Raw genomic sequence first — 27,566 nt, forward strand, 5'->3', positions numbered from 1 at the left:
CACTGTGTCCTCAGACCTAAGAAGAGACGGGAAGCTATGGCAGCCCCCCAACAGTGAAGCCCCTTCCTTACCTTCTCCCCGAAGATCCTCTGGCAAATGCCATTCTTGGCCAGCTTCTCTTTGACCTGCCGGGTGAGCTCAATGGTGTCCACTTCCTGATACATGTAGACCTCGTACTGCTCAGGAGTCAGGGGGGGCACTGAGGGCTTTGCCGGCTTTGCCATGGGCACGATGGGGGAGGAGGGCAGAGGGCTGTTCTGGGGTGTCTCACTGCGGCTGGCTCCAGTCAGGCTCAGCTCTGAGCTCTGGGAATATGGCGACTCAGCGTTGGGCCACTCCTTCCAGTACTCTGCGGCTGACGAGGGGCCCTGAAGCTGGCCGCGCTCTGCCCGAGGCTGGCTGCTGCTCGCCTTTTCCTTCCCGCTTGCCGCTGCTTCGTCCGCCTTGGTCTCCTCGGAAGAGGTGAGATTTCTTCTTTCAGGCTGGATAGGGCTCCACCAGGGATCCTTCCAGGTGCTGCCTCGGACCAGCTCACTCTTCACCTGCCTCAGCACCCCCTGGGCAGCATCAGTTGATCCTGGTGGGTCCAGGCTGGGCGCATCCTGAGCCTCTTTTTTGAGGGCTGGGGCACTGGGCAAGGCAGAGGTACTGGCCTCAGGGGCTGCGGGGGTCTTCTTCAGGGGGACGGCGAGAGGGGAGTAAGTGGACACAGTAGACATGGGCGAGGCAGACAGGAGCTTGGGCGTGAGGATGGCGAGGTCAGGCTGGGACAGTGGTGCTGGCTTTAAGGCAGGGTCAAGGGCAGCCTGCTGGGCCTCCATTTCCCGGCGGGCCTGCTGTAGGATGGAGCGGATGGCGTCATCAGAGTTCCCACTGCTGGATGCGGAAGATGGCTGGACTGGTTCAGCTGGGAGGAATAAACACAGGTGAGGTGTGGTGGGATGGCCCCTGGCAGCTGTGGGCTTCATCCCACCTTGACCTAGTGGAATGTGATTCTCGGGGGTGGTCACTACGGTGCCATTTCCCTAATATCTCATCATCAATGAAACGTGAAGATACCTGCCCACCTCGTGAGAGAGGGGACACAGGGATTGACGGCCTTTGTGCCATAGCAGCTGGCTTTCCAACCACACCTCACTCCTACCCTGGCTTTAGTCATTACATTTAAAAATTACCTTTATTTATTCTATGTGTGCGGGCGCACGTGTGTGGGTGCACGTGTGCTGTGGTGTGTGACGTAGGTCAGGACAGATCGTGCCAGTCAGCTCTCTTCTTCTACCATGTGGGGGCCGGGGATCAACTCGGGCCGCCAGTCTGGGTGGCCCGGGCCGTCCCCTGCTAGGCGGGCTTGCCGTAGCTCCTTCTTTCTAGGTGTGTGCGTGTGGTGAATGCACATGTGAGAGCCCCTGGAGGAGCTGGTCCTGGCCCTTCCACTGGTTCAGACAGAGTCTCTGTTGTTGCACTGACTAGGTGGTCTGGCCGGTGAGATTCTGGAGCTCCTGTCCCTACGCGGATCCCTGAGGGGGCCAGGGTTACAGATGCTTCTGCTACTCTGGTAGTCAATGTAGGTTCTGGGATCCAAACTCAGGTCTTCAAACCCTTTGACTCAGTGATCCATTGCCCTGGATCTACTCTGGCTTTCTTTCCTGTAGGTTTTAAGCTAACTACTAACTCTCATAAACCATATACCCACACTCCTCTTGGTTTTGCCAAACTCGGGAAGCATGATTTCTGTTCACGTCTACCAGAAGCCAGAGTCTCTGAAGGATCAATGACAGTCCCTTCTAAGGAGCACCAGGGTCTGGTTAGCAGTGGGGAGGGGACATTAAAAGTAGAGCGGACCATGGTGGCACATACCTGTAAACCTAGCACTCAGGAGGCAGGGACAGGAGGACCATGAGTTCAAGCTAGCAAGACCCCATTTCAAGTACAAAAACTAAAACAACTGCCCTGTCCCCCGAAAGAGGAAACACAAATCTAGACCATACTTCCCTCTGTATATGCCTAATGTATGAAAACATCAACTCAGTATCAACTTAAAAAGAGAAGACAAAGGATAAACTACTACTGAGGAGAACACCCGTGATAGTCTGAAGACGGTGCTTGAGAAAGCAGAAGCCCTACCGGTTTTCTGCACTTGGAGTTCCCTCTTGGCTTGTTCCAGGATGGACTTGATTGCTTCATCAGAACCAGTCTCGGATGCTCGGATCCGGGTAGTGATGTTACCTGCAGGGAGAAGTCACAGGGATGACATGGAAGCCAGATCTCAAATGGAAATAAACACTGCACCAAGACATTCTGACAGAGGGCCCCAGGTGAGGCTGGGAACTGACCGGAGTGGGCATGGTCTCCCACTCATCTCTAAATTGCTGCGAGTGTGATCTTGTGGCATGGCTGTGGGACTTGCCTGCCCAGCAGAAGGTTTCCTGCTGAATCTGTCTCAAGGTCAACGTTACTCTGTTGGCAGAACAGGCTTTCTTATCACTTGAGCTAGACTTTGCCCATGTGGCTAGTACCAGAGGGGCAACCAATCATTTAGAACAGTATAGGAAAAGAAGGTAAATTGAAAGGCAATGTTTTTTCATGAGCTTTTATTAAAAAGCTTTGGCTTGAGACTACATTCAGGCTCTGTACATTTATTTTTTCTAAACATGAACGTGGAAGAAAGGCAAAGGTAAAAGGTTGAGCCTAAACACGCCTCTGTGTGTGTGTGTGTGTGTGTGTGTGTGTGTGTGTGTGTGTGTGTGTGTGTGTGTTACTAGGCATTGAATTCAGGGCCTCAGGCATGCAAGGTAATTACTCTGTTGCTGAGCCATGCCACAGCCCTTTACTGGAGATTCTAGCTAGGCACTTTAATCACTAAGGCATGTCCCTAGCTCCTTACTGGGGGATTCTAGGCAGGTGCTCTACCACTGAGCCACACCCCAGCCCCTCACTGGGGGATTCTAGGCAGGTGCTCTCCCATTGAGCAACGTTCTGGCTCTTCACTAGGAGATTTTAGGTAAATGTCTACCACTGAGACTGAGCTACATCCCTAGCCCTGGGTGAGACCAATCCTGGATTACTCACTGGGATGTGACAGGTGAAGAGGGACAAAGGTGAATGTCAACTTTTCTAGATTTATAACGACATACTGTGTTTTTGAAATTTGCCAACAAGGAGAAAAACCTGTTGCGATCCCTAAGGACACAAATGCATTCTTCTGGTCACATGGAGGTACTCTGCATAGCAGATATATATGCAGATGCCCTGAAGGTACTAGGACTCATGGGTTGGGCCCAGATCTTTGTGGAAGCCATCCAGACATTGTCATTGTTCACTACCTTTCTCAGTAGACATGTCACGTTAAACCATTTACTAATGAAGACACTTTGGGAAGGAGCCATTTAAAGGAGCATGGTGAAGGTTGGCTCACCAATGCCTGCAGAAGAACCAGCTTTGTTTGGATCTGAACACATCATGGGATTTCTGATGTATGTTAGAGTTAAAAATTTGAGGAAGCAGCAATAGCTGGTTTGACATGGCCACCTGATTTTTCTCAGAGCACAAGTGTTCTGTCACCTGCTTCTGAGAAAACAGACATGGTGCCCCTGGAATCAAACCGAGGCCTGATGCTGAGGGACGGACCTTAGGTATGGCTTGTCTAGCTTTGGCAGCTCAACAGGGAAGGGGCTGGTCGCCTTTGAACCCGTGCTTTGTTTTATACTTACTAGCTGTTTTTCCATCAGGTTCCAGGCCAGAATTACAATGCACAGTTTTAACCCAAATACACAGCTAAGGACATGCTGCTTCCTAGGTTACTGACTGCAAAGAGAAAACCTGCCTGAGACATACCTTCAGACCCATTTCTTCGTTTCGGTACTTCCTGAAAGAGTCTGTTCAGGCTCTGGCCTGGATTCTCTGTTGAAAAACAAGTGCGGTAAGAACAAAACAATCAGGGGATGGTGGCGTCGACGACATGGTCTGGGTGACATGAGAGCTGAGCCGCCTGCCTGCCTGCCTCTAAAGAAAGGGCTCCAGGCTTCACCTTCCTCCAGGCATTGGGTCTACTGCAGGAGGAGAGCCGACATCATCACCACTAGGAGGGGCGGAGGGAGCGAGAGGTGCTTGCCTGCCAGTCAATGCTAGAGCTCACATTAATCATCCAGAGACATCAATTCAGTTAACTACCAAAAAATGCGCTGTATCCTTGGTGTAAACTCATGCTGTTTGTTTATCATCTCCTGTCGGAGATGTCGTCTAAATTTCAGAGTGCTTCCAATGTGGCTGAAAACAATGTCCCTCTACATCACTGTTGACTCTGCCCAGGGGGCCCTGCTCTTAAGGAAGAAGGAATTATTTACACTGTGGGAGTGTCTGACTTTCTATCATTTTATGAAGGGTGTGACAGGAAGGGAATTGAATGAAACTTTCGTGTGATTTATTGAAGGCAGGCATGTTTTGTTTGTGGCACTAAAAAAAAAAAAAAATCAATAATTGGACATAAAACGTTCATGGGACCTGTTCTCTTCTAAGGTGAAGGAGGCAGAGGACAGCTTTGACAAGCTTGCCCCACAGAGCCAGGGCCTTGTGAAGATTACAGCTGTTGTGCTGTTGGGACAGAGCTGGATGGCACCTGAGGAGCTGCTCCTGAAGGGAAGCCAGCCCCCCCCCATGCCAAGTGGACCCAGGGATGCTAAACCTGTCAGATGACAGGCATGACCTAACTTTCTCTAATTCAATACAGAGCAGTGAAATGTTGAGTTTACTGAGCTCAAGGTGCTGACCACACTCTCCAAGATCAGAGTTCCCAAATCTAATGGTTTCTAGCTCCTGCTGGCTGACCCTTGAACTCTAGATAGGGTAGAACTGAAGAGCACTTTACCTGATGTGATGTACAAATGTCTCATCACACGCACAAACACACACACACACACACACACATACACACACAGCACTGCACTGCACCAGGCACACATGGACATGTCTCACCTCTCTGTCTGCCTTGGATGCTACGAAGTGCCAGGATGTTCTGCTCATCAGACAAGAACTGCTTCATTTTGTGGAACGGCTCCTTGCCGCGGACAGTCAGCTTACTCCAGGGCTTCGGCCGGGCCAGAATCTCACTCACAGACCCTTGAGACAGTCCCAGGACATAGTGTCCAAAGATGCGCTGTCCGATGTTGTGCTTGATCAGCTGTTCTTTGACCTGCCGGGCGATTTCTGCTGTATCAATTTCCTCGCCCTCTGAGACACTCCCAGCGCTTTCTGATTGGCTGGGAGATGGGGCCATGCCATTTACGTCTGGGCTTGGTTGTAATGGACTTGGGGAAGATATGGAGTTTGTGCTGTAAGGACCTGTTGAAAAAATCGTGCTTGTGCTTCCGGCTTCCTGCATGGCCTTGGAGTAGAAGGACTGCATTAGCTGTCGCTGGAGAAGAGAGTTTAGTGCAAACTTTCCTGTAGAAGCCAGGGGTAGGCTGGGGCTGGCCAGGTTTGAGCTGAAAAAGTCTTGACTTAACCCCGCTGGTGAGAAGTGGTGTGTACCGTTAGTATTGGAAACCTGTTCCCCCGTGTTGCGGGGCAACTGAGGAGGAGGGGAGGCCGGCAAGGGTCCCGGGCGCCGACTCTCAGGCTGGTCTCTCCCTTTTCTCCTGGCTGACCCTACAAGGAAGGGCAAACAGAATGCATTATGGGGGATTCAAAAGGGAAAAAAAACCAAGACCAGAATGCAAAGTGTGCCCCACAAAAAAAGTGCAGATTTTTCTTTTCTTTTTTTTTTTTTTTTTTTTTTAAACAAGGGCCAGAGTGGTGTGTTGGTTTGTTTTTCGATTGAATTTGTGAATCGGCCAAATGAGGCCCCCCAAAACAAGCCACATGCATTCGTGTTTGCACCTTTCTTGTACGTTGCAGCCGGGAGAATCCCCTTGACAAAGGTTCCGGTAACACACACGGGAAAGAGGTGACAGGTCTCGGGGCTTCTAGCATCACAGTTACCCCCAAAGGCTCTGCCCGAGCACCAGCAAACACTGACACTTGGGGACCCATGGGGTCGCTCACACCACATGCTCTGAGGCAGATGCACCCATTGAGTCCCCTCGATCGAAGCCGCGCACACTTTAAGAACTGCAATGCCACTGGAGTCCAGATCACAGTTACACACTTTGACCAGCCGCTAAATCCAAAAGCAGTCAGTGACTCCACCATTTTAGATTGCGCAAACGAGAGGCTAGGGATGGGGGAGGGACTGCGTCCCCAAAGAAGACCTCATGGAGAAAGAAAAGTACCACTGGAGGGCCGGCGACCTCTCAAAGCACACCCTAGAGAGTCCCCAGAGGGAGGCCATGCTTGCTTTTACCCCTGGCCTGTTCACAGAACAACTAGGAAAAGATCAGAAAGCCAACATCCTCGGGCGTCCCTCCTGGGACCTTTCCACAAGGCCCTAGCACAGACCCCTGGAGATTTGCTATGGCGCACACGCATCTCACTGCAGGACGGGGTAGGGCAGAGCGGTGAGGGAGTGGGATACTCGACACTCAGGGTTAGTCCAACAAGTCTTTGGTCACCCAGCGGCGCTCCCATCATGCACACACAAACCCTCCTCGTCCTTGACCCCTGGAAGCGAACCAAGCAGAGTATGTGTGTGATGCCCATCCACCTACCGCTCAGGTCACTGTTGGAGATGCGCAGCGTGGCATTCTCAGACTGCAGCGAGCGGTTCTTCTCCAGGAGTAAAACCTCCAGGGGCTTGGTAGAGTCCTGCACAGGGCAGAGCAGGGGTCACCATGGGGCCACCTTGAACCCATCCACTCCCCAGCTCAGCTTCCATGACCCTGCAACATGCATCACTGACTTGACTTCCGCAAGGGAAAAAACTCAAGGTTCTTGCAAAAGGACTTAGTTGAGATGATTTTTTGTCTTTAGACTCAGATATTCTTTCCCCATTTTTCATGTGTGTAGGTTATGTGTGGTGTTTGTACACATGCGTGCATGTGTGTGGAGGCCCCAGGGTTGATCTCAGGCATCATCCTCAGTCACTTACCTTATTCACTGAGGCAGGGACTCATAATCAAACTCAGAGCTGGCTGATATGGCCAGTCTCACCAGCCAGCTTGCTCTGGGGAATCCCCTGTCTTTTCCTTCCAAGGCTAGAATTACAGGTAGCCCTCAGGGCCACCCAACATTTACATGGTGGGTTCTGGGGATTGGAACTCCTGGCCTCAGGCAGGATGAGTGCTCCTTTACCTGCTGAGCCACCTTCCTAGCTGACAGTTATTTTCTGTGTTGTTCCCAAATATTCAACAGTCTAAGCCTGGACCCCACTTGGCAATGAGATAAGCTGCTGACCCTGTCAGAAAGCAACGAGAAACCTGTTTTTGCCTTATTTTTGTCCACTGTGAAGATGCCAGCTGCCTTCTGGATAAGGGGAGCAAGACTATACTTGTGATGTAGACTTATACATTTTAGACAACTTTTCTTTTTGTTTTGCTTTGTTGCCTGGGCTAGCCTCAGAGTACTGGGCTCAAGTGATCTTCCTGCCTCAGTCTTCCAGTATTTGGGACTATGGATGCACTATCACTTCTGGTTAGGATATATTTAACATATTGTGTGTGTATGAAACAAGGCCTCACAGTCTAGGCTTGCCTTGGACTTGCTATGTAGCCTAGGTTGGCCCTAAATTCCAGATCTTCCAGCCTCTATTCATGAGTGTTGGTATTACAGGTATGTGACATCATACATGACTGGAGATATAAATTTTAATTGGCTGCCAGATAACAGGGTACCACTGTTACATGTCCCTTGAGTTAATGCCACTAAGGCAGTACACTGTATTTCCAGGCCAAGCTTTTTTTTTGGGTTGATCTTTAACACAACCTCACATATTTGTTGATGTTTTTGGTGCTAGGATTGAACCCAGGCCTCACACACACATACTGAACATGCACACTACTACTGGGTTGCAACCCAGCCCCTGAAATTATCATTATGTGCCCAAAATGAAGTCACAGCTTCCCCAGGGCCAACTGAGGAGCCTGGCAAATACTAGCCTCTCTCTTCACTGAAGATGATTTGCTTTCACTTAGTCAAGTCTTGTTATTGTCTTTAAAGATGGTCTCATGAACCCAAGGCTAACCTCAAACTCATTAAGTAGTCAAGGTTGACTTGAAACGTTTGGCCACCTGTCTTTACAAAGTCCTGGAATTACAGCCCTATGCAACCATGCCCCATTTATTCTGTCAGTGCTGGAGATGGATCCAGGGCCTCATGATACTAGGAAAGCACCCTAACCAGCCGAGTTTCTGGACCAACAACGAGAATCAATCCTTTCTCCCCTTCTCCACCTCCTTTCTATTGCTGAGACAGTATCTCATGGGATAGCTGAAGCTGGCCTCAGACTCCTGACCCTTTGACGCCAGCCCCCAGTGCTGGCATTACAGGTGTGCACTACCCGGCTCGGCTGGTGAAATGCTCTTGAGGAAGGACTTATAGCTGTAAGCGAGGCCCCTCTTATCAGCGTGGAGATGCAGATGAGAGCCTCAGGGGCCAGCAGTGACCAGCAGCTGCTGCCACCACCCTGGGAACAAAGTGAGCTGGTGTACCTGCGTCCCTGCTCCTTCCGATGGCGCAAACTCCATGGACTTCAGGGTGCTGAAAAAGGCAAGACACATGGTTACTTTCAACTACTCCTTTTCCTGGTGGCCTCTCAATAGGCATTAAGGCTCTGGTTCCTGCTCTGCAGGCACTGAGGAGCTGACAACTTTAACAACTTCCCTGGCAGGAACTGAATTTGATAATGCCTTTAGAGGAGCCAGTCTTCAACTAGCAGTTGGTTAGCAAAAGGTTTTTTCGCCCAGCATGTAAATCACTCCATATGAAGTCACACCAGGTCTGCTCAGACTCATTTTACAGTGTAATACAGACATCACATTGTTGCAAGCCGAATGGATTTGTAAAGCTTTTAGGAAATGGGAAGTTCTATGAGGGGAGGGCAGAAGGAGAGGAACTCATGGCCACTGCTCATGTGCTCCCTGGGAACTGCTGCTTGCTTAGGAATGAGGAAAGAGGTAGGGGTGGCTTAGAATCAGGAGGGCAGACCTCTGTGGCCCCACATGTGGTGGGAGGCAAAAGTATCGTTCCACTGTCTACTTAGCAATCAATACAGGCTGTGTCCAGATCACTGGGGCTCTGGACTATCTGAACAAGCCAGGAGCTACAAGCAGATCAGACCCATGGATCTGATGTTCTTATGCTCTCATATACATATATGTGTGTGTGAGAGAGACATGTGTGTTCACATATGCATTTACACATACAATGTAGAGGCTAGAGGTTGTTGTTAAGTATCTGCTCTAGATAGGCTAGTCAGTGAGGCCCAGGGGTCCTCCCGACTCTGCTTCCCCAGTGCTTAGATTATAGGCACATGCTGTCCTGCCTGGCATTGTCTGTGAGTGCCAGGGATGGAACTCAGGCCCTCATGCTGACACAGCGACACTATTTACAGAGCCATCTCCCCAGTCCCCGTATGCTGCCAAGCCTTAGAACCTAGTTCAATCCCAGGACCCACAAAATAGAAGAAAACTGACTCCTGAAAGTTGTCCCAACTTCTACACATGTACACCTACGCACACAATAAATACATGTAACAAAAAATCGAAGTCTATGTAGGATTAACAAGACTCAGGGTGGTCAGATTATAAAATCTGTGCAAGTGGATCCTTTCCCTTCAAGGATCATGAGTGTGTCAAGATACATGTACAAATGTATGAAATTGTCAATAAATAATAAGTATTTTGAAAAACATCTGGGTGTGGTAGTATGTGCCTTTAACTCCAGCATTTGGAAGACAGAGACGGGTGGATCACTGTGAGCTGAAGGCTAGCCTGGTGTACATAGTAAGTTCCAGGACAGCCAGAGCTAAATAATAGAGAGACCTTGTCTTTAAAAAAAAAAAAAAAAAAAGCATTTTTAAAAACTGTCACCCGAGGGGAGTAGTAGTGGAAAGACAGGCCTTCGGAGCCTGTAGATGCAAGACCATGGTGACTTGGGAGTGGGGCCACACGGGCAGTTCTGGAAAGGCAGTCAGGGTCAGCATTCAGGTGTGATGCACTCAATGAAAGGCACACAGGCTGGAGCTCATTCTCAAAGATGAGGCTGAGCCTGGAGGAAGGGGTCTAGCCATGGGATAGGAGGGGGTGGAGGGGGAGGGTAGGGCCAAAGGTTGCACAACAGTGGTTTTCTTTTTGTTTGTTGCATTTTTATTTATTTATTTATTATTTTGTTTTTCGAAACAGGGTTTCTCTGTGTAACCCTGGCTGTCCTGGATCTCGCTCTGTAGACCAGGCTGGCCTCGAACTCACAGAGATCCGCCTGGCTCTGCCTAAGTGCTGGGATTAAAGGCGTGTGCTACCACTGCCCGGCTTTGCTTTGCTTTTGGAGATAAGATCTTCAGCAGTCAGCTGGCCTTGAAGTCACCACGTGGCTGAGGATGGTCTTGAACCTCTGGTCCTCCTGTCTCCAGTTCCGGAGTTCTAGTACTATAGGTGTGTGCCAACATGCTTGCTCAAAACTAGAAGGTTCAATTTCTTCCTTCCTTTTTTTTTCTTGAAACGGTATCTTGCTTATGTAGCCCAGGCTAGTGTCAGACTCACAATCCCCTGCCTCAGGTTCCACGTATAGAGGTCACAAGACAACTTTTGAGCTTCAGTTTTCTCCTTCCATGGTGGATTCTGGTGATGGAACTCAGGTTGTCCAGGCTGAGCTATCTCACTGGCCCTTCTTCAGTTTTTTGAGGGAAAGGAAGGGCAAATAAGGAAACCACGGAAGAACAAACCAGGAGAAGATGAATGTCACTAAGCTGGACACAGGCAGGAGTACAGAGCTTAGAGGACAGGAATGGTGGCGGAGCATTGGGGGTTTGTTCAAAGAGCCGCTGGTGGAAGTGGGGAAAGGGAGGGCGAGAGAAGAGAGAGCCTATAGAGGGAGAGTGTGGGGACGGAGGTGGAGAGGAGCAGGGTAAGAGTGTCACTGGAAGTTTGAAGGAGGTCACAAGCAAGCAAAAGGAGGTTGGGATTTATGGAGACTAAAGCCATTATTTATTATATAAAGGCAGGCTTGTTTCAGGAGGTTTCCAGGGTATCTGGAAAAGTGACCGTGTATTAGGAAGGAGAGACACAGGCCAGGTGGGGGCTTCCTATGGATAGACAAGAGGCAGAGCCCAAGACCCAGCAGGCCCTAGAGTCACCTAGGAGGATCCCCCTGCACTTGCCTATGAGGAGTTTCCAGACTGGGTTAACTGAGCTGGGAGACCCAGTGTGAATATGGGTGGCACTATCCCTGGCTCTGGGACCGGAACTGAGAAAAGGAAGAAAGCGAGCCCAGACCAGCATCACCTCTCTCTGCTTCCTGGCTGTGGATGCGGTGTGTTTTGTCACTTCTTGCTCCTCCGCCATGCCTTCCCTGACACTAGTCAAGACAAACCCTCTCTCCCTCCCTCCTTCCCCCTCCCTCCAGTTGCTTTTGTTAGGAATTTTGTCATAGCAACAAGAAAAGGAACTAATACAGAGGGAGCCCAGGTAAAATGAAGAGTAAGGCATCTGCATGGTACAGCTGGGGTAGGGGATGGGAGAGGTCAAGAAGGCCTTGAGGGCACCATCTTGATTATAAATCATGGTGTAAAGACAGGCCCCTACAAAGATCACTCATAGCATTGACCACTCTCGAAAGAACAGAGGGTGAAGCCAAGGGGTAGCTGGAGATAGCCAAGTAGGGGTGAAGGGGGAGCCCTGTGCATTGCACATGAGTGTGCAGGACAGGGTCAGTGAGCTGAGAACATGAACTAAAGGACAGAGGGACGGGCTAAAGTTTGGGAGCTCAGGCTCAGGGGGAGGAGTCAGAGGTAGGAGGGGCTAGAAGGGACCATCAAAGCTTTCAAATGCAGCCATCAGCACCAAGGGAGACTGGCTTCTGGCAGGAAATGGAATCTGGAAGAAGGCAGGTGGTCCTGAGTACAGGAAGCCCTGAACTTCCAATAGAAAACCGTCTTCTTCCTCTACTCTGTGTTTTACACTGGAGAAACAAGCTCAGACTGTACAATTGCTGTAAGTGCAGCATTTGCTCTGACTCCATGCATGCTGAATACTTCCAATGCAGTCTCATAAAGTCCAAAGAAGGGTGGGGATATGGCTTAGTTGGTAGGCTGCTTTCCTAGCATTAACATGGCTTTGGGTTCCAGCCCTAGCATAGCATAAACCAGATGTGGCAATACAAGCCTGTAATCCCAACACTTGGGAGGTGGAGGCAGGAAGATCAGGAGTTCAAGATCATCTTGGTTATGTATGGAGTTTCAGGCCAGTCTAGGCTACATGAGACCCAATCACGAAACAATCAGCCAACCACCCACCCATTCAACCACCCACCCATTCAACCAACCAACCAACCAACCACCCAACCAACCATCCAACCAACCATCCAACCACAAAGAGCCCTGCAAGAGTCTTGAGTGAGAACAGTCAAAGTGCTGGGTGGCTCTGGTTGGGTTTGGGTACCACTCTGACGGTACCCATCAGCAGACATGGAAGGCCCGCCCCATGCTTCTCCATACTTACTTCAGCTCTTTCTTCACCTCTTCATAGTCAGCCTGGCCTTTGAGTTTTTCTTCCAGTTGCTGAAACAGAAGAGTTTTGATTAGTAGCCATGTCTTAAAGGAGGCTGCCAGACTTCACTGAGGACAATCGCTGTGAGCAACCCTGTATTCAGGGAGTCAACAATATGGGAGCCAGCTTTTCTCTTCTCTTCCTATGACTTGGTGTGAGTGTACATGTGTGTGTGCACATGCACACATATACATGTGCATGGACACACAACCAGAAGTTTTAGTGTAAAACTCAGTAACAGGGAAGGGAAAAGCTTTGTGAAGGTAGAAAAATTCCACTGTGTGTAAATGCCAGTAAATAGAGGCAGAGTCTTGTTCCTAATGTTTCAAAGGCATCATGTATTTTGAACAAATGTGTTTGACTACCTGGAGAGCACAGGTAAAACTGCAATTTTGGTGGAAACAGTCCTCAGTTCTTCTGTGGAGGGCTAAGCAGGCACCAGGAAGAAAGCATGTCACTCTGGGAGACTTAAACATTCGGGTCTGGGGAACGGAGGCCAGTTCTGTGGTGTGGCTCACTGAAGACCAGCTTCATTCTTGTGGGAATGGCTGACTGACGGGGACTGCCCCCCTGCCGTCTGGGGCAAGACAGTGGCTTTCTAGAGGGATGATATGCTTAAGGGTTCCAGAGTTTCTGTAAGCTTGTGGGATACATCCATGGCTATCTTTACCCTGACAGGCTTTCCTGGGGGTCACGTGGTAAGTCTCAGGTGCTTCCTTCCAAAACCTGTTTTATCTCTTTGAGGCCTTGGGGAGATGGGGCCACTCCAGGTAAACTATGAGTCTGCAGGCCACGATCCTGATGAGTCATCATGTTTCCAAGTTTGAGCTGAAAAATTTCCAAGGTCTCAGCAGCTAGCACCTTACTTGCTATTTTTGGAGGCTCTAGATGTCTCTTTAGGTTCTGGTTGAGACCAGTGGAGAACATTCTAGAACCTGAGGAGGAAAGGCTTACTTGGTCCATCAGCCTCAAAGCCCATCTGTATCAGAACCTATCCAGAGTTCCAAGCAGACTGTTGCTTTCTCTTACCCACATCCACTCAGCTCATTTTCTTCCATTGCCTCTGCTGACAAAGTTCTTGTGTATTTCCCATCGCATAAAATTGCTCCACCTCGTTCCCTTTTAAATATCTCTTGCTAACTTTATAAATGATAATGGTTTTCTCAGGGATAATCAAATGGAGGGTGGTAGGCACTCATTTTCCCATAAAAGACTCTCAGAAGGTGTTCTGAAAGAAGTGATTATTTCATTCCTCTCCCCACAGTCAAGTAGCAGGAAGCACTAATGTACCGCCCACCCTTGGAAAGCGTTATCTGCAGTGTTTTGGGGAGGCCAGATGTGAACACTCAAGTCAAGTCACCACCGGAGAATGGCAGAAAGCTGGGAGGAAGGCAGAGATGTGGGGTGTCACAGCCTAAGACGGCTAACCAGCATGGGTGTCAGCCTGTCTCACAAGCCAGGCATCTTTGGGGCGGCTGGTATGTTTCTCCCCATAAAATGAGCAGCAGCAGGGGACTCAAAGTGTCCTGGGAGGAAAGAACTGGTGGAGACCCCTCCAGGCCCCCAAGGCTGCACTTCTTGTTACTGCCAAGTGTGTCAGACACTTGGTCACCCAGTGACGGGGCTGATAAAAACAGCGCTGGAAAAGGAGCTCAGTTGGCAGAGTGCATGTAGCCCCGGGTTCCATCCCCTGCAGCGCACCAACTGGACATGGTACTGTACACCTGTAATCCCAGGAAGCAGAGACAGGGGAGGCAGAGGGTCAAGGCCCTTCTCCATTACATAACTAGTTCGAGGCTAGTGTTGGCTACATGAGATCTAGCTTCAAAGAAAAATCTGTGTTTTATCAGTACTATGTGTATGTGTTTTTATTTGTATGCATGACTTACGTGTGGGGCCCATGTGCCATGGTATGTGTGTAGAGGTCAAAGGGCAGTATTTGTGGAGTCTGTTCTTTTCTTCCATCTTTATGTGGGTCCCAGGGACTGAACTTAGATTGCCAGGTTTGTGTGGAAAGTACCTTCACCTGCTGAGCCATCTCAGAAGCCTGGAAGCTGTATGCACCTGGCCTTTAATCCCACCACTTGGGAGGCAGAGGCAGGAGGATCTCAGTGAATTCGAGGCCAGCCTGGTCTAAAAGTGAGTTCCAGGACAGCAGAGCTGTAACAGAGAAACTCTGTCTTGAAAAACAAAAAACAGAAACAACAACAAACCCCAAAAAAAGTTAAAAATAAAAATAATAAAATAACAAATTTACTACTACCACTGTTATGTATGGATATGGGTGTGCACCCCTTGTGGCTGTGGTCAGAGTCCAATGTTCTAGAGTTGGTTCTTTGACCTGTGTGTGGCTCTCCAGTTGCCAGGTTTGCATTCGAGTGCCTTTGCCCACCGAGCCACTTGGCTGGTGTGTTTTGGTTAGGTATAGCAGTGCAGTGCTTAGCCAGAACTGAACAGCTTCCACAGAAATTTCATGCTCTAACTGGACAGCGTTACAGAGGAGACCCCACTAGTTATTTTGTAAATTCTGTGACATTTTTCACCCTGGGGAGACAAAGTGCCGGGAGCTTGGCAGAGGGGTCTGCACAGCTTGTCCCCACCCCCAGAGTGCGTCTGGCCTGGCCCTGACCCCCGAGTCCATGCATTCTCCTCGGAGAGGAGTGGCTTCAGTTGCTCCATGCAGCTGGATCAAACACAGGCTGTCTGGCAGGTCCTCTATCCATTGAGCCACCTCGCTAGCCTGTGATAGTCTCTTTATAAACTGAGTGCCTAATTAAGTCTTAGCTCAGATCTCTTTCTTTGTTTTGAGATAGGGTCATGTAGCCCAGCTGGCCTGGAAGATGCTTTATACCCAAGGATGATCATGAATTTCTGATCTTCCCACCTCTACCTCTAGAGTGCTGCGATTTAGGCATGAGGGCACTAGTACACCCAGTTTATGCAGTGCTGGGAAGGAACCCAGCTGCTACACAAGCATTCAGTCAACTCAGCTACAGCTAAGCCAGGCTTGCTAGCCTTTTCCATAAACACTCGTTAATTGAAGGTACTAGTGATATTATTTTCCATGCCACAGTGAAGACAATGCAGGTGACTGGCTAATTGTACGCTTCTCCATCAAGAGTGCTCTGACAAAGCCACGGAACGGTTATCAAAAGCAGCTGCCTGTCATGGCGGCTGGTTTACTTCATTAATTATGAACTGGGAATTATCCACCACAAAAAGGCACAGTGCTGCTGAGCACTTGTCAGACTGAACCAGTTCTCACTCACAAGCCAGTTTCCACACCTGTTTAAAGGTGAGAAGACATGGATGCTGATGAGATAGCCAAGATGTTTGTATGAAAGAGGAGAACCTTGGCCAAGAGAAACTAGTAAATATGAAACCTCATGATGGAGGGAGGATGGGACAGTTTCAACATGCTGGGGCATGAGAAGCAATTAATGAGTTATCTGGGATGTCTAATCACAGACAGTGCCAGCCAAATGCATTGGTAGAAAATCACCAACGTTGGGATCCCAGATTCTGCCCATGGGCTGAGGGTGTGACTCAGTCGGTAGAATGCCTATACAGAAATGCACAGAGCCCTGGGTTCCATCCCCAGCACCACATCGTCACATAATCAGGTGTGTGGTGTGCCTGTAATCCTAGCACTCCAGAGGTGGAGGCAGATGTTCAAGGTCATAATTGGCTACAGAGTGAGTTGAGAACAGCCTGGGATACATGAGACCCAGTCTTGACCACAAAGCCCCCAACTATGTATGACTTACTCTCTCAAAGTGACTGTTAATGACTCATCTGTTTCAAAGCTTAAGGATGCACTGTATAGTTAAGTCTTAGCATAGGAAAACCACCAGCAGTTCCAAGGCTTCAAGTCCAGCTGAAAGCTACAGTGCCCTTCCTAGGCTGCACCCTGATTCCAGACCCTCAGCACATCTTTGGGAATCCCCCCAAAGCTGAAAAACTATGGTCCAAGAAGGAAAGGAAAAAAAAAAAAAAAAAAAAAAAAAAAGCAAACAAACAGCAATAACAACAATGGGCGAAGGGAGACCGTGGGAAGAAAAGACAACCCAGGAAGAAAAATCCCATAGTAAATGAGAGTGGTGATGCACACCTCTAGTCGTAGCACTTGGGAGGTTGAGGCAGGAGGATTAGGAAGTCAAAGCCAGTGAATTTCAGGCCAAATATGTACATGAGACCCTGTCTGAAAAAGGAGGAGGAGGAGGAGGAAGGAGGAGAAGAAGGAGGAGAAGGGTACACAGCAGGGTAAAATAAACCCATTTGTACCTTGTGGCTTTACAGGAGCTGTGACTATAAGGGTAGAGTTCCTCACTGTAGAAGCATCAAGTGATAGGCTGAGAAGGTGACAGGTCTTATTCATAAAATATTTTCTAATGATTGTATCTATATTTAGTTTAGGTCAGAGACTATAAATTATGCACATTGAAAATAAAAAAAGCCCTGGCTGAGCATAGTGCATATACCTTTAGTTCCAGCACTCAGGAGGCAGAAGTGGGTGGTTGTCTGTGAGTTCAAGGCCAGCCTGGTCTACTTAGCACTCTAGGCCAGCTAAGGCTATATAGTGAAATCCTGTCTTAAATACACATACACACCTCTCAAATGAAAAAAAACAAACCCCAAGAAGTTACCTTATTCAATCAACCTTACCCCTGTGGGGTATAGGAGGGGGATTTGTCTATCTGGTGGCCTCTGAGGCCTTCTGTGTGTGGCTTCGATATGTATGGAAGCCATCTTTACTTCTGGCAACAAGGGGTTAAGATAATTAAAATCAGAAGGCTCGTTACTAGAGGATATGTTTTGATTATTAGATCAGACGAAGGGAAGGGAAGGATGATTTTGGAAAGAAGCATCACTGGATTGTTTCATTAACTACGCAGTATTAAAGAATTCCCCCAAGACACGATAAGAACATTAATTTGTGCAACTCTGTTTCATTTTGTGTGTATGTGAAGGCAAACATTAGAGCCTTAACTGATTGAGACGAAATTGCTCTGCATGAGAACTAGAGGTCTGAGAGCTTGCAGCTCTGCCAGGGAGCCATGGGCAGATGCGTTTGCGTCAAGGCCTTACTGGGACAGAGGAGACACAGACAAATGGTGGAATGATGTGCCATCACCAGGTCAGAAGCAATGACAATACCTTAAGTCAGACTGGGCCAAGGAGGCAGACCTGAGCTCTCATACTGGCCTGCGGGGCAACTGAGAGCAGGAAATGCTGGGCTTTGAGTCATCTACCCAGGGCTAGGGCCTCCTGCTCAGGGACACCTGGGCACAGGCACTTTCTGAGCAAGTAGAAGACACCCTGCCAAAGAAGCAAAGGAGGAACTGGCCTGGCAGAGCTGTGGGTGCTGCTGGCATCAGCCATAATAACCCGAGGCAAAGATGAGTTCTAGGTTAAAGGTGGGCATGTATCAAAAAACAAAACAAACAAAACACTAGCGAGAAGGAAAGGGGCTGGGGAAATGACTCCGTCGGTAAAGTGCTTGTGGTGTGAGCACAAGGACCGGAGTCTACCCCAGAACCACATCAAGAAGCTGGGCATGGTGGCATGCTTTTAATCCCAGGGCAGGAGCTAGAAACCGGTAGATACCTAGGACTTGCTGGCCAGACAGCCAAGCCTACTCTTTGTGTCCTAGGTCCCAGTAAAAGGACTTTGTCTCAAAACACAAGGTGGAATTTGCTATGTAGACCAGGTTGGCCTAGAACTCATAGGCTATTCTCCTGCCCTTGTCTTCTGAGAGCTGGGATTGCAGGCATGCACCATCACACTAGGCTAGAATCACTTCATGTAAGGAAAAGGTCTGTTCTGTCCTTTCCTCCTCCCTTCTTTTACATTTTGAGACCAGGTCTCACAGTAACAGTCAAGGGTGGCCTGAAACCTCTAGGCTTAATGACCTTCCTGCCACCTCAGCCTCCTGACTATCTGGGGGTCTAGGTTCATGCTTTATTGTATGTGTGTTAAGTATGCACATGTGTACAGATGGAGAGAAGAGGACATTAGATGTGCTGTTCTTCATTCTTTGCCATATTCCCGAGACAGTCTCTCACCAAAACTGAAGCTGGACTAACAACCTCTAAGTCCCAGCAATCCTCCTGTCTCTGCTCCCCATAGCAATGGGGTTGAACTCAGGCCCTCATGTTCACATAGCAGGTACTCCTTCCCCTTGAGCCATCTCGGTCTGGTCCCTTGCACTTTTCACAGCTGACTAGATTTGCTTCATCTCCTGAACAGCAAGTGCTTGCCCCAGCAGCAGCAGGCACTTATTCATGTTTGAATGAGGAGACACCCAGCAAGGACAGGTCAGCCTTGGGTGAAAATCCTGGGGCAAGAGCGGGAGGCCCTCCAGCCTGGTCAGAGCCCTGGATGGTGCTCGCCTCGCCTCCTTGTCTGCCAAACACACCTCCCAGGAGTCCCTCCTGGCTCTGACACCTAGCAATCTAGGATTCCAGAACTGTCTTCAAATTACACTTGATTCGACTGGCTGCAAATACTTTGAAGTGTAATTACTATTATTTAGTATATGTAAAAGGTTCTGGGCTCTGCATTAGGGACGTGGTCTTATGAAAAAGACTTAGAAGCCAGCTTCTGCTCGGTTGCCTACAAGTCCATTTGGGACAGAATGGATAGCACATGGCTCTATGAGTTGGGGCAACATCGAGTTCTAGGCCACTGGGCTTCAGTCCATACTAGAGAGACAAAGAAGCGACTGTCAGCCTGGGGGAGCCTCAGATAGGACTCTGTGGATCCCTGGGCTCTTGTGTAGTTGTAGGGAGGCCAGAGTTTTGTGAACTGGTCCTTACCCAGCTGGGCTCCGCTAAGGCACATAAGCCTACAGAGGTGGCCTTGACTGTGAGACTTGACCGCCAAGCCCTCCACAAGGAGCATCTAGCAGCACTGGGTGGTGTGCAGTCTTGGAGGTCCCAGGTGGTGAAGCAGCCCAGTGGGCAGACAGGAGCAGGCAGGCATCTGCCAAACGTGCAGGGGAGAGGGACACAGAGAGGGAAATGCCAGGGGTGGTAGCGAGGTCAGACTCAGTTTCCCTGCCCCAGGGATCTAGGGGCAGGGCTCAAAACTGACATGGGTTGAAGGTTGCCAAGCTTCCTGTGTGGGCCAGCATGTTCATGAACGCTCATTCATGCTTGCTGACCCCACCTTGCGCATGCTCGAGTCCCCTTTCGTGCCCTTACTTTGAGTGTGCTATTCTTGGCGCTCAGCTGCTGCTCCAGCTGTGAGATCTGGCTGGCCGAATTCTCCCGCAGTTTGGTGAGGCTGGCCTGGAGTCGCTGCACATCTTCCACCAGCTGGGCGATCTCCCGTTCTTTGGCAGCCAACTCTACTTCCAGGCTGGATCGGGTCAGCACCTCTATGGCCTGCTCCTAGGAAGAAGCAAGCAATGACGAAAGAGCACCGGCTCTGGGGCGGGCGGCCTGGGGACCCGCCCACCTGCAGCTGGGGCGGGCACAGGTCAGTCTCCAGGGCCGGACACAGCTGCCCGCCTTTGCATGGCTGTCACTGGGATCCGTCACTTGGACAAATGCTTTCTTAGACTCTACCTGTACTAGGCACGGGGCGAATGAACCGAAGCACAAAAGCCTGTCTACTCCCGCTGCAGACCAGGCTGGCCTCGAACTCATGTCTGGAAAAAGGCTCTTACTTTAAAGTAGACTGGCCCAAGAGAGTCTCACTGAAGTGGAGACATGTGAGCAGAGACCTGAAGGGTGTGAGGCGGTGTTCAGTGGAGAAAGGAGTTCCAACCAGAGGAAGAGCAAGGCTCAGACAGTACCTGGAACTTTGTGGAAACACTGGGGTTTTTTTTAACCCTGTATGTCCTCTTACCTACAACAAGCATGTTATTTGGCAAACTGACTCCCGGTATTTTCCTTTTGCTGTCTGGTTTAATGAGGATGGCTCTCATGTACCTCAGGCTGGACTTGCTATGTAGGGAGGCTGGCTTTGAACTGCTGCATTTACCTCCCAAATGTTAGGATTATAGGTGTTCAACACCCTTCCAGACTAAAGAGTTTAAAGACAAGGAATACACACATTGGTGATTCCTATGCTTAGAAATGCTTACGATAAATGAGTGGTTCCTTTTATTCATTTATCTCCTACCCCATGTGCTCCCCCCCCCAGTGTGTGTGTGTGTGTGTGTGTGTGTGTGTGTGTGTGTGTGTGCGTGCGTGCGTGCGTGTGTGTGTGTGTGTGTGTGTGTGTGTGTCTAGGATAGAGGACAACTTTTAGGACTTAGTTCTCAGATTGCCAGGCTTAGCAGCAAGAGCCTTTACCAGTTGAAAAATTGCTCTGGCCCTGGGTATTTGTTAAAAAATGTCTTCAGGGGCCGGAGAGAAGGGTCAGTCATTAAGAGCACTGGGCTGCCCTTCCAGAGGACCCAGGTTCTTTTCCCAGCACCCACACAGCCGCTCTCAACTGTCTTTAAGTCCAGTCCCAGGGCATCTAGCACCCTCTTCTGGTCTCCATGTACATAGTGCATGGAGGAGACACATGCAGGCAAAACACCCATTCACATAAAATTAAGAAATAAAATATTCCAAGAATAGTAAAAGGGGGCTGGAGAGGTGACTCAGTGGTTCAGAGTGCTAGCTGCTCCTCCAGAGGAGCCAGGCTTGATTCCTAGGACTTACATAGTGGCTCACAACCATCTGAACTCTACTTCCTGGGATCCGATGCCCTCTTCTGGCCTCCATTAGCCCTGGACTCTCACACAGTGCACAAGCAGACAAAGTATTCATACATGTCAAATAATTAAAAAGAAAACAACAAAACCCCTTCCATTACCCCCTAAAGTCTTGTGTGGAAAACGTGTAAATCAGAAAGTTATTTAAAGATGAGCCAAGTTCAGTCTGTAACTTGGTTTTCCATGACTCACGCAGTTCTTTCACCATGTGTGGTGGAGCACACACGTGATCTCAGCACTTGGGAGGCTGAGGCAGAGGTTGGAGAGTTTATCAGCCTGGGATACATACACAGTGATCCCCTGTACCCAAATACCAAAGATACATTTTTAAAAGTAACCATGGCTCTTGGATAATTCTGGAAGCTTTTCTGCAGAGTAGACACATTTAGGTCTGAATGATGTGAATTGGGGCTGGAGTGTGGCCTGCATAGAATGAAATAGTGTACACACACACACACACACACACACACACACACACACACACACACACACACACGACAAAGCATGTTCCTTCATCTTGGTCTTGTTTAGTCTGTGCCCAGTGTGCTTATCCCAGAGCACATGTCACAAGGGGGGACAGCTAGTGACTGAGGGAAGTGACTTGTCATAGCTCCGTGTTCCTCTGACCTGGGCCCCTGAGCATCCCCTGCTGGCCTGTCTACAGCAGAGTCTACCCACACCACCCTGTCCACCATGTATCCCAAGGGACACCTGTCTCAGGTGAGCTGGGCCTGTGAAGTAAGCCCAAGAATGGCAGGTAGGCGGAAGAGGTTCTAGAGCCAATTGGCATCCTGATGATTTCTTACTGTCTTAAAGACTATCCGTCTACAACAGAATGAAGACTTTAAAATGCAAAAGATTCACAAGAGGGTTTACAAAGCAGGTGCAGGGAAGGGAACATGTGAGAGAACTGACCTGTGAGATTAGGTATGTGGGACACACCCATTGCCCAGCACTCAGTTAGTGGAGGTGGGAGGATTAGGAGGCTAAAGTCATCCTTTGCTACATGATGAGTTGGGGGCTAAGCACGGGCTGTCTTAGGAGACCCTGTCTCAAAAAAAAGTGACCTGCAGGGAGGCCAGAGGTCAGCCTGGTGGTGTGTGTAGTATGAGTTATGTATGTTTTCTAACTGATCTGATCCATTCAGTTCTGAAGGGTGGCGACTCAAACCTGGTTTCAAGCATTCTTTGGCAGAGTCTATAAAACCAGCCAAAAAGTGATCTAAGCCAAAGTAGATCAAGTAGATCAAGCCCAAGTTAAGGTATCAGGGATGGTGGTTCAAATCTCTACACACAGCAATTCTTGGATCCTGGGCATATCAGCTGACCCTCAGGTACTTGAGCCCCAGATTCTTTGTTCAAGTCGACTGAAAGCACTGTTGCCCTCCAGGAGCCAAACAAGAAATGAGTATACACCCCAACACCCTGTTGGTTGGCCCTAGCTGTCTCCTACATGCAGAAACTCCAGTGAGGTGGAAGAAATGGAAAGGCCAGGGGCTGAGGTGGAGGGAGAAGTCTGAGCCTGGGAAATACTGCTGGGGACTGTTACTTTAGAGGCTAGGAATGGGAGGGAGAGGCATAATGGAGACAGGAAATGCACACCCAGAGGGAGAGGGTGAGGGCGGGTGCAGGCTAGCCTTTCGTTTCTTCCTTGTACCAGGAGAGGGGTCGGACCCAGCCTTGCTTCTCTTTCGTGCTGCACCTCAGTTCCTGTCTCCGCTTGGAGAGCAAGGTCAGCTGGGTGGACCGGAGATGTGCTGCACAGATGGCCTTGCTTCCCAGTATTCCAGCTATGCTAGGCTCCAAAGGATGGCCAGGTGTGCTGCAGCTGTTCCTGAACTAGTGTTTGTCTGCAGACCTCTCACAAGGGCTCTTGGGCATCCTGTCTTGCTCAGTGCCCAGGAAAGGGCGGCAGGTAAATGGATGAAGGAAAGGGGCCTTTGAACTATGCGGCCCTTCCGTGGGTACCTCCTGCTTCTGTGAGACGCTCAGTGCATTGTTTATAGCTTTGCTACAGCTATGGATTCTACTCTTCCCCAGCTGAGCTCTGCCAGCCAAGCCCACCAGGCCGGTTTTTCCTGCTGGCTCTGTGCACAGCTGTGATGGCCTCCATGGGAAGGCACAGACAGGGAAGACCCTGCTCACTGGGAGACTGAAGCCAGGCCAGGTCAGGCTGCACTTAGCCCGTGATGAAGTGTGGAAGCCACCCCTGGCCCCACAACTGACTCGACCTGCAAAAACATTCATTTCCTTCTGGAATGTTTGGGTTTGCTGTGGCCCAGTAAGGTGCCAGGATTCTTTGTAATCCAAACATTTTAGCTCAGCAGCCCTGTTAGACATGCTAGGATGGATGGCTTCCTCCTGACCAAGGGCGGCTATAGAAGCTGGGAAGCTGCTGGCCCTGGTGCTGTCCCCAGGGCATTTACATGTGGGTAAGGAAGAATAAAGGGGACATTTCAGAGAAAACTAAGTTATTGTGTTCCTCAAGGCTGAAGGAAGTAACCGACTCCTGCACAAGAACCTTTCTACTACACCCTGAAATGGTCAGGGCACTCCATAGTTAATATTATTATTATTTTTAAGACAGAGTCTTGTGGCTAGGTAGCCTAGCCCAGCCTATCCTGCCAATCCTCCTGCCTCAGCTTCCTGAGAGTTTTTGTTGTTGTTTTTGAGATTGGGTTACATATAGCTCAGGCTGGTCTTGAACTTGCTATGTAGCTGAAAATGACCTTGAATTCCACATCTCCCTGGTTCTACTTCCCAGGTGCTGGGATTGTATGTGTTTGACACTCTGCCCAGCTCCAACCTCTGTTTACAGATATAGAAACAAGGTCAGGAAGACAGGGCTCTCTGGCCCACATCTCCAGTTCGGAGACCGCAGAGCTGGGGTCTGGACTAAGTGTCCCAGCACTGCCTTGCTCTGTCACTAGTGCCGGTTACTCAAGGTCACCCAAGGCACCCAGAACCACCTTGACCAAACTTGGATAGTCTTGTTAAGGACTTGAGGAAAGTCACATGGGACTGAGCATGTTACTGCACACCGGTAATCCCAGGACTCAGGAGGCTGAGACAGGAGGATTGCCAACTGGAGGTTAACCTGAACCAACGCAGTGAGGCTTTGTCTCAGAAAATGAAAACAAAATGAGAAAAGAAAGCAGGGCTGGTGGACGGCTCAGTGCAGTAACGTGCTTCCTGTGTAAGCCTGCTGACCTGAGCTGGAGGCTCAGAACCCAAACCACAGAAGAAAACGGACTCGGACAGTTGTCCTCTGATTCTCACACATGTGCAGCTACTCCTACACCCACAAAATAAAGAAATGACAGTAAAAAGAGAGAGAGAGGGAAGAGAAAAGTCTGGACCCTTGGGTCTCACTCTTCCTGGATGTTTGCTTCTCAGGTGAGATCCCAACCACTGTATACATTCAGGGCCAGCTGCTACTTATGCCGCACTGGAAGGACAGCCTCAACCTCCTTATGAAATCCTGGGGAGGCGCTCCTTTCAGATCTGGTCACCCCTGGCCTCCACCACCAACAGGACATGTACATACACACCGGGGCCCCACCACAGCAACCATGAGGGCACCTGTGTACTATTGGCAGAGTGCTTCTGTCACCTCCCCAAGTTCTGTCCCCAAGCCACGAAGAATTCACAACTCTTTTGGTTGCACTGTCCGTCTGTCACCAGACAGACCTCTGTGCATGTGTGAGGGAGTTCAGAGTGGGTTAGCTAAGGTGGGAGACTCACTCTAACTGGGGGGGCAGCACCCAAGGCTGGGGGCCTGGAGTTGATAAAAAGGAGAAAGGCAGCTAAGCAGCGGCCTTGGTCTCTGCATCCGGACTGCGGATGGGAGCAGCTGCAGTTCGTTCCTGCTGCCATGATGGACTGTACCCTTGAACCATGAGCTAAAGTAAACGCTCCACTCCGTTCTTCAAGTTTCCGGGTCAGGTATTTTGTTGCAGCAGTGAGAGAAGCAACCAATACACCCACCAAACAATCATTCCTGCTTCAACTGTTATCCCAAAAGGAAGAGGTGAAACAGGAGTGATGGGGGGGGAGGGCAGGGCCAGGGTTACCCACCACGTCCGGAGCCTTCTGGATCTGTGAGGCCAGCTGGAGAGAGTGGTTGGCCGATGAGAGCTGTTCCCTTAGAGTCTCTGCCTCTCTCTGTGCCACCTCTGCCCTCTGAGGGAAACGAAAAGGGGTGAAGAGAAGAAAGTACATTTGGTTTAACAGCTGACAATTATTACAAGAACATTCATCAATTCACGCCTGACTGACTGTAATTGATTTTCCTAAACACTCAACCTAATAAATGCTATGGAAAAAAACACACACACACACCCTAGAATGTGATGGATTTTTATTTTAAACAGTACAAGGAAGAAATAATTGAGCGATTATGACAGTAATTTAACGCTAGGAGCGAGGAATCCCCTGCTGGTATTAATGCTCCGGCCCATTGCATTTCCCAGACTGAATAAATACCGCTGGAAATAGAGTCTTCTGATTCAATTTCTTTCTATTCTCATGGACCGAGGAGACTTTATCACAGGATTACTCCTGGGAGTCATTCTCATGGGTAAACACTGAATTAAAGACACTCTGGCCACCCCCCCCCCCACAATGTTGTGGTTGTTTTCATCCATGGTGCATCTCCATAAGCGGACTATGGAACTCTAGCTTCTTTTGTGAGGGATGGGCTGGGTTCCACAGTTAACCCTCCATGGGGGAACATTTGCAGATATTGGCATATGCAGTTAGCCAGGCTGTTCTGGACCAGCAGTGAGTGGGCAGTCCAAGCTGGTGCTGGGAGCTTTAACAGAAATGGCTGGAACCTTTTGTAGTATTGTTGAGGACCCTGGATGAGGAAGCCATGGCTGCTGCAAACTCAGACTTGCCATTGGATAAAGAGGAAAGGCACTCTAGTACCTACCACTTAAGAGGCCATCTGGGAAGAGAGGTAACAGGGACAGCTACCTATGCTCCTGGGTATGCCTCTACATACTCATCTGTAGAATGGGAACATTGTGCCTACTCAGACACCTGGGTTGGGCTCTATGTCCGCAGAAGTTTACCACAGGAGTAGTTTGTTTTTTTTTTTTTTAATCAGGCTTATCCAGGTCTTACTATTATGATTAAAACAAAACTAAGCCAGAAGCAATGGCAGATAATGACATTGGGACTTGGACAGAGGCTGACATGGCATCTCTATACCCTGAGCAAGTTATATTCTGTCATAAAAAGTTAGCGAGGGAGGCAAGGCAGGAGGATTCTGAGTTTGAGGACAGCGTGGGCTGCACAGCGGGCTTTAAGGAAGCCTGGCAACACAGTGAGTTGAATGCTACCTGAGTTACACAGTGAGTTCAAAGCCAGCCTGGGCTATGTAGTGAGTTCAAGGCCAGCCTGAACTATACTGGGAAATCTTGTCTCAAAAAACCAAAGTAAAGAGTTGCCTAAAGAATAAAACAAGAAAGGTTAACAAGGAAAGCTTAGCTGAGCAGGACTCTCCCACCAATTACAGAAAGAGAAGTCGCAAAGACGAAACCATGTGTTAGCCTGCCCTGGTGCGTGCTGGCTGATCTGTTTGTACACTGACAGGGCTGGGTAGCTGAAGTGCCTTGGTGGTGACAGCAGCGAGCCCACATACAAAGAAGCCAGACTCCAAGGACAGTTTATCTGCCCAGGACGGGGCTGGAAGGCGACTGCCCTGCTTCTTGGAGAGCTTGGGGAATGGCTTGGGATCTGCCACATCTGTGCTCACGTGTTTCCTGACACACTTCTGCTCTAGACAGAATGGAGAACCAACAAGAGTCTAGAACCAAAGGGACTGTAGAACCAACGGTCATGAAAAGGTTTTGGTATTGTGACAAGAATGGAGAGGCATGTCCGCTTCATGCTAACTATCCAATGAGTTCTATTCCCAGCCTTTCGCTGAGGGATTCTAGGCAGGGGCTCTACCACTGAGCCACACCCCAGCCCCTCACTGGGGGATTCTAGGCAGGTGCTCTACCACTGAGCCACACCCCAGCCCCTCACTGGGGGATTCTAGGAAGGTGCTTTACCTGACACAGATCCCTTGCTTTCTTTTTACTTTTTATGTTGAGACAGGTTCTTACAAGCTAAGTTGCTTAGTCTGGTCTTGAACTTGCCATCCTTCTGCTTCAGCCTTATAAGAAGTTGGGACAACAGCGGTTTTTCCTAGTTTTTCTGGCAGTCAAGACA

The 27,566-nt window shown here is 49.4% G+C and overlaps 1 protein-coding gene across 1 annotated transcript in view; it reads right to left on the reverse strand.

The window, feature by feature from the left end:
* Positions 1 to 27,566, reverse strand: part of Cux1 (cut like homeobox 1) — a 305,159-nt gene that overhangs the window by 39,274 nt on the left and 238,319 nt on the right. The window contains 9 exon segments of the mRNA XM_028894394.2: positions 72 to 907; positions 2,125 to 2,226; positions 3,835 to 3,900; positions 4,972 to 5,643; positions 6,642 to 6,738; positions 8,580 to 8,628; positions 12,585 to 12,643; positions 19,838 to 20,026; positions 25,422 to 25,526. Of these exon segments, the coding sequence (XP_028750227.1) occupies positions 72 to 907; positions 2,125 to 2,226; positions 3,835 to 3,900; positions 4,972 to 5,643; positions 6,642 to 6,738; positions 8,580 to 8,628; positions 12,585 to 12,643; positions 19,838 to 20,026; positions 25,422 to 25,526 (2,175 nt within the window).

Source organism: Peromyscus leucopus, chromosome 23, assembly GCF_004664715.2.
Source record: "Peromyscus leucopus breed LL Stock chromosome 23, UCI_PerLeu_2.1, whole genome shotgun sequence".
NCBI lineage: Eukaryota > Metazoa > Chordata > Mammalia > Rodentia > Cricetidae > Peromyscus > Peromyscus leucopus.